Below are 6456 nucleotides of genomic sequence, written 5' to 3'. Positions count from 1 at the left end.
ATTTAAATTTATAATATGGATGAAATTGAGCAATTAATAATTTCTTGAAAATTTTTTGAAAAGCTGATCGCGAAGACCGACCGCGAAAATACGAAGATGCGTTGCACTATGCATGTATTCATGCCAGACGCATCTTGAATCGCGAGATACACATACAGAATAAATGACGTGAGATCCAGAGAAAAGGAACTTTCCGTACGATAGGTAGACCGACAATTGAACATTCTAGTTAATCAATAATCTCAAATAACGTATGAAAATAATATAAAGTTTCAGCGTTCTCGACAAAATCTTAGAATCTCACGTCATGGTATTTTACTTTATACACGTATAAATTTGCTACTGAAAAATGGATAGAATAGATTACAAGATATTAGCTCGACGAATACATTAATAATATTCGTCATATTTTGCGTGAAAATATGTGACGTGTGCCGCAACGGAGCACCCAACCCTCCACAATAAAAATTGCTATCATTCCCCTTCGATAAATGAAATATATTAAAGTTAACATGAAATTATGTCGTAAGTAATCCATCCATTTTTAGGTAACGAATCTCCAAAATATATCAATCTATGATCTACATTCTACGATTTACGAGATTCGTTACCTCAATAAAAAAACTACTCACTCACCGACCGGACGCGCAGCAGCGGAGTTGGCTACGTTGAATCTGTAACACAAATATAGAATTTGTTAAAGCAGTGTTCAATGTGGAAACTAATATTGTAAAATATATATATTTGCAAAATATAGTTGTCGCATAAGTAATTCTTATGCGTATCAAACTTTATTCGATTAAATGTTTAAGTGATTAACGCGCGAAAGATTTTTCGCAAGAGACCTTCACGCGAGTAAACTTTTATAAAATTTTAAATGGTTTCTTGTTCTCTAATTATTACTTCGAAATTATTGAATTACGAAAGAAAACGACTCAAAAATAAACTGGAAAAGGATTGCTTTTACACAAAATGAAAAGTAACATTTACCTTAAAGTTGCTCCGCCGGTGCCCGATGCCTTTTCCAGGCCTCCTCCTCCACTCAGATTGTCTGGCACACTCGCGAAAACACCAAAATCGTCCGCGCGATTTTACACTCCCGTTAAAGCCTATGTGAAAATATCCCAGTGAGAAATGATTCGTCGATCGACGTCGAAACGACGTCGAATCGACATCGACACCGTCAAATTGACGTCGATCGACGAATCATTTCTCACTGGGATGTATTTTGTTCCGTCAAGTGATCGCCTCCACTTCGAGTCGGCGAGTATTATATCTCAAAAACTGCCGAATCTCACAAGTGTGGCCATCGACAGGAACGAACATTTAAAGAATACTTCTTTTTCACATGGGCCTCGAAAAGTCTTTAGTTCGATTGCTTAAACGGCACTCCCGAACGCGACGGAAATGAATACTTTATGTAATACGCGCACTTTTCTACGTATGATTGTTCGAGAGATTATTTCTTGGCAAGCGATCGATATATTACAACTTTTCGTTATCATTTTTACCCGACAATCCGTGCATTACCTCGCGCTTACGATCGCATTTTCTCTTCGAATTACGCGTGATATATATTCACCTCGCCGAATCACCGTAGAATCAACGATATGACTACGGATCGCGACAATTACTTGAACGCGATTGCGTACGAGACGATCGAGATTCTCGTAGGAATTTAAACGATCGCGTTACGACGCGCGACGCGAAGACACGCGGAACGTCCGCCTCGCTCGACTGACTCGCGCCGAATAATTCCGTACAATAGACTTTTTTCGACCGAGGTGTTCACCGTGCTACGTCACTACTTTGGAATGCAAACAAACGCTCGGCGACCGAGTTGTTTACGCCGCTCGGTCTATGCCGCTACGTCATTTTCTCGGAACCGGGGCTCGGCGACCGAGTTGTTTACGGCGAAACAAAGTCACGCCGTACGCAGGATCATTCGCGCGGCGACAGTTGAACGAGTCGGTTGTGCCCGCGTCGTACCGCGTATCGTACTGTTCTTTCGTGACACGCGTGATTCGCGATGAGTACGGGAAGAAATCGCGATCGCTCTCTGCGAATATTATGACCAGTATCATCGCGCGATCGCTCAATCTCCGATTCATTACGTCGGCGATTTCTCTTGATTAAAATTTGTGCCATTGAGTGAATTTACATGGAATACTGAGTGCAAATAGTGACTTCGTGCAATCGTGTATTTATCGTGTTGCCTTTCCTGTCGCGTGTGATTAATACTGAGGTGTTATACAAAGTGCCACGAAGTCTCGATCATCCCACGAGGTTTGGTCAATCATGCCACGAAACGTGAGTACACATTTGACATGAAATTGATTACGAGAAATTAAATATGAACGATTCCTTTTTACATTCGGGAGACTGTTTTGCGCGCTCTTAAGCCCGTGTCGCGCTACGTATTGTGGATCACGGATCGAATTGAAATGGCAGAGCGCAATTCAACCAATCGGACACGAGGCTGTCTCGTCTGATTGGCTGAATGCGATCCGCGACCCTCAATCTCAATCCGATTCGCGATCTGCATAGTGTGAGTAGTGTGACTTAAGCCCGCTGCAGACGATGCTATTTTTCCTGCTGGATTGCTTGCGATTTACTAAATTACTAGGAATCCTGAGTGCTGAATGGTGCAACGATAGTAATTTATTAGATTGCAAGCAATCCAGCAGGAAAAATAGCATCGTCTGCAGCGGGCTTTAATTACGCCCATTTTTACCTTTGGAACTACTTTGCTCTGCACTTTCTGACACTGCCGATAAAGTTTTCACTTTGTGCGCGTCCATGCTACGCCTATTTTTCGGGATTGTGAAATTCAAAATTACATTACCGTTCTCAGTACGGGAATTCTGTAACTTTGTAATCGATGCTTTTCGGTATCGTTAAGTAGCGACCGCCAATGACGAGGACGATCTTCGAGAAAGACGCAGATTTTCATTGGTTGTTCCTAGTTAACGTTATCGAGAAACCTCGAAAGCAAGTTACAGAATTCCCGCACTGGTTTCTCTCTGATTCGGCAAAGTCTGTCGATAAAATCGGACACGTTTAGTTCAGACTCGCCGCGTCTGTTTCTTGTGACTGCACTTTCTGTACCTTCCTATTTACACTCGATATCTTTTTGCCTTTCTCTTTCCAAGTGTACTCGAGTATACGAATGCTTGTTTCGTTTCGAACCATTTCGAACTAAAGAAATATAACGCGGTGACAATAAAGAGAACATGTTTTGCGGTTATTCTCGGACGCGAACGCTCGATCTCTCTCCTCTAGTCTCGTTTCGGTTATAACCTCTTTGTCGAAGCTCCACGCTAAGGAGCGATCTCGAAAAAGTATTTCACTGCTATTTTATTAGCAGAGTAAGTGTATATACTCGAGCTAATAAAGAGGAAAAGCTAATCTAAAGTGAACATAACTTTTATTAAGAAGACACGACAAAACAGTCTGGAAGATTATAGCTGTACATACACGTACAAAATGGGTGCTACGTAATTTAACGTAAGGTTAAAGCTGCGGTCCTCTTCAACTGGAGTGGACATTTAGAAAGAAAGATTGCCATTGTTATTGCAATATGCATCCCCGACTCTTGTTGAACTTTTGCGAACGATCTTTACACCGCGTTTCGTGCGGCGTTAGACTGAATGTTAAAAGATTGAGCCACGTTGCGGGCAATGATGAGAAGCGGCAGGCTGCTCCAGCAAGCTCCGGCAAGGAAATTGCCTCCGCGAGGTTTCCCGAGTACAAAGTTATCTATATGCTTCCCTTCATCAGACAAGCTTCCAACATAAACGTTGTGAAGTACCGATGTACTTTACTCGTTGGCGCAGCTACGCCTGCGATCGTTGGGCTTTGCCTAACTGGTATCCTGTCTCTCGACACCACTCTCGCATCAATAACATCTGGTAAAATTCCGGTTAATCTTAGATCGTGCGCATGCCCGTTTTCACCAACGTCGTTTAACTTTGATCTTGGTTTAATTCATCCTTTGTTCCCTTTTACGTCCGGTTTCACCAATGTTGTTTGACTTCAAGCTTGGCTTAATTCGCCCTTTGCCTCTTTCCAACTGTTACTTTAGAAAGAGGCAAACGTGAATTAAATTAAGATCAAAGTTAAGCGACGTTCGGTGAAACCGGGCCTCAGTGTTCATTTCTACCAACGCAGGTCAATTTTTATCTGGGTTTGTTTTTTATCCTCTTCTAGTTTCAAAAGTTAGGAAGTTAAAGAGCAAGTTAAACCGAAATTGAAGTTGATCTACATTGGTAGAAATGGACATAAGGAGATAGAAAAAGGCAAAGGATAAATTAAGCTAAGGTCACAGTTAAACGACGTGGATTTGGTGAAAACCAGAATTATGAGAATTACGATTCCTATAAAGAGGCAGTTTATTTCTTCGTCCGCAGGAGCTTTACTGACAGCATGGCTGCACACCATTGGAATTCTGTGCAACAACCTCGTAGGATACGTGTACTTGAAACTGGATGAAGAAAAGGCGATATTATCTTACATAGACTATTGGGGAAAGAGGATAGACTTGGAAATATCTGCCAATGAAATCTTGCCTGTATCAGATAATCCGATCAGAATCACCGATGCCCTGTATAGAAAAATAATATTCCCCTCGCGAAACCAGAGCTTAAAGATAAATATTAAGTTCGGGCGGATAATCGACGAAGAAAACTTTAGGTGTATTCTGGGAATGCCCTGATGGAAATATTTTAATGGAGATAAAAGCTTTCGAAAAATTTACTGGATACATCTAAAAAATCATGACTTTTCCTTATTACACAGACTTTCCTTAAATTCAATATAATACTATGAATTATATAAGGAGGTACATCGTTGAAAAGTAATAAAAAAGTTACGGATGAGTTTAATTTAACTAAAAAACTTACGTTTCAATGAAAAATTGCTGTAAAACAATTTTCACCAAGCTGACTGACAAAATGATGGTGAAACGAGGTCAATCAACAGAGATTTTAAGTGCAGCTCGGCAAAATTTCATAAGATTTTCAGTAAAATACTTGGATTAGTGGTTCAACAGTTCTGTTAAACTTGTACAAAGCACATCTCATTCGTTTCGATATTTATTTGTACATGTATATATTTTATCTACATCCATCTAAAGTGCGCGTAAGCCCGGTTGGCTTGACACGTCTTGTGCAAATCTTGCTTACACTTCACCGCACGACCCTGGAACAATAAATATTATAATAAGCGTATCTTGTATACAGTACATCAACTTATCTCTTTCGTATCTCGATTTTATGCAATTTCTGATTCTTGCGCTTAAAAAATGAGCGTTTAAGCACGAAAACCAGAAACTGCGTAAAATCGAGATACGACCTTGAAAGAGATCAGTCGATATGTGGAAACAATTACACGTCTCTATTGAAAAGTGCTTTACGAACCTGATTCTGAGAAGCCGCTATTAATTCTTTGGCTAGTACGTCATAAAATCTGGCAATACGGTCTTTCTCGTTCGCAGCCTGAATCAACCACAGCATGGCCTTGTGCTGTGCCATCCCAGGTGGAATTGGGACAGGAATCTGAGAAGATAGTTTTTCTTTGTTTTTCTTTTTCTTACCTTGTCCATAACTACATACGTTCGATGATCTATTACCTGATACGTGATTCCTCCTCTTCTGCAGCTCCTCAATTGCAAAATCGGCGTGCAATTGTCGACGGCACGGTGGAAGACCACAAAAGGATCCAATTCAATGTTTGCCTTCGCCTCGCTCGACGTTTCCTTGTGATAGCGCTCCAACTGCATCCTCTTGACGTTCTCGAAAGTCAGAGTCACCAGCCGCGTCGACAGTTTCTTATCTCCTTTCTTCATAAGGGTGTTGATAAATTTCCTGAACAGAATTGGATAAGTCGCGGGGTGGCGCGGCAAACGTTCGCATTTACGAAAATCGGAACAGCTCCTCACAGAACTCTCTTATCATGAAATTCAGAGCACGTGTCGGTGAATAATGCCGGCCTCACTTGCTTGTGCGCAACCTCTTTCGCTTGGTCGCTTTGAAACAGAGCTTCTTGATCTTCCTTCCTGTACGTCGGCTGAATATAATGGGTCGGGAAGACACTGTATCCCCTTTTCAAGCTCGTCAAGCAGCATCTAAAAGCGCGCAACAAACGTGTAAAAATTGTGTGGGACAGCGATCGCAGAATGTTGAGGAAAATTGTTGAGATTGTTAGCGAGCGGGATCGCAGTTTATATTGCAATTGTTTCGCTATTGTACCTTGCCAATCCGTAATTGTTTAACAAATCCGCAGCCGAGGTGACAAATAAGCGCAAATTAGCCATTCTTTTAATTGTGACTGTCGTAGAGATCGCGGTTTGTCACAGCGATCTCGCACTCTCTTCTCCGCATCTACACTTGCTACACTTTATTACACTCTATTGCACTCTACATTCCTTAAGGCCAATGTCCACGGTGCTAGAACTTT

The 6456-nt window shown here is 41.4% G+C and overlaps 3 protein-coding genes across 3 annotated transcripts in view; 2 read left to right on the top strand and 1 right to left on the bottom strand.

Annotated features, from left to right (window-relative positions):
- The first annotated feature begins 2076 nt into the window (after positions 1 to 2076).
- Positions 2077 to 6456, top strand: part of LOC105565617 (dual specificity mitogen-activated protein kinase kinase 4) — a 14997-nt gene continuing 10617 nt past the window's right edge. The window contains exon 1 of the mRNA XM_012018947.1: positions 2077 to 2310. The gene's annotated coding sequence lies outside the window, so the exon portion shown is untranslated. The remainder of the gene's footprint in view (positions 2311 to 6456) is intronic.
- On the top strand, positions 3129 to 4768 carry LOC105565615 (transmembrane protein 186). The gene is made up of 2 exons (XM_012018945.1): positions 3129 to 3911; positions 4410 to 4768. The coding sequence occupies exons 1-2, from the start codon at positions 3581 to 3583 to the stop codon at positions 4712 to 4714; spliced, it is 636 nt and encodes a 211-aa protein (XP_011874335.1). The 5' UTR covers positions 3129 to 3580; the 3' UTR covers positions 4715 to 4768.
- On the bottom strand, positions 5076 to 6410 carry LOC105565616 (28S ribosomal protein S7, mitochondrial). Its single transcript, XM_012018946.1, has 5 exons — positions 6249 to 6410; positions 5939 to 6124; positions 5630 to 5864; positions 5418 to 5555; positions 5076 to 5199 (listed from the first exon to the last, which is right to left on the bottom strand). Exons 1-5 carry the CDS (start codon positions 6311 to 6313, stop codon positions 5119 to 5121), a joined length of 705 nt encoding a protein of 234 aa, XP_011874336.1. The 5' UTR covers positions 6314 to 6410; the 3' UTR covers positions 5076 to 5118.

This window comes from Vollenhovia emeryi, unplaced genomic scaffold (assembly GCF_000949405.1).
Source record: "Vollenhovia emeryi isolate VEMERY1.0 unplaced genomic scaffold, V.emery_V1.0 DF939150.1, whole genome shotgun sequence".
Classification (NCBI taxonomy): domain Eukaryota; kingdom Metazoa; phylum Arthropoda; class Insecta; order Hymenoptera; family Formicidae; genus Vollenhovia; species Vollenhovia emeryi.
This window is presented reverse-complemented; position numbering and strand designations above follow the sequence as displayed.

Coding starts and splice junctions, on each gene's coding strand:
- LOC105565616 (XM_012018946.1), bottom strand. CDS start 6,313: ATGGCTAATTTGCGCTTATTTGTCACCTCGGCTGCGGATTTGTTAAAC. Junction 6,125..6,248: donor AACAATTACGGATTGGCAAG/GTACAATAGCGA, acceptor GCGCGCTTTTAG/ATGCTGCTTGACGAGCTTGA. Junction 5,865..5,938: donor TTTCATGATAAGAGAGTTCT/GTGAGGAGCTGT, acceptor AATTCTGTTCAG/GAAATTTATCAACACCCTTA.
- LOC105565615 (XM_012018945.1), top strand. CDS start 3,581: ATGCATCCCCGACTCTTGTTGAACTTTTGCGAACGATCTTTACACCGC. Junction 3,912..4,409: donor TCTCGCATCAATAACATCTG/GTAAAATTCCGG, acceptor CTTCGTCCGCAG/GAGCTTTACTGACAGCATGG.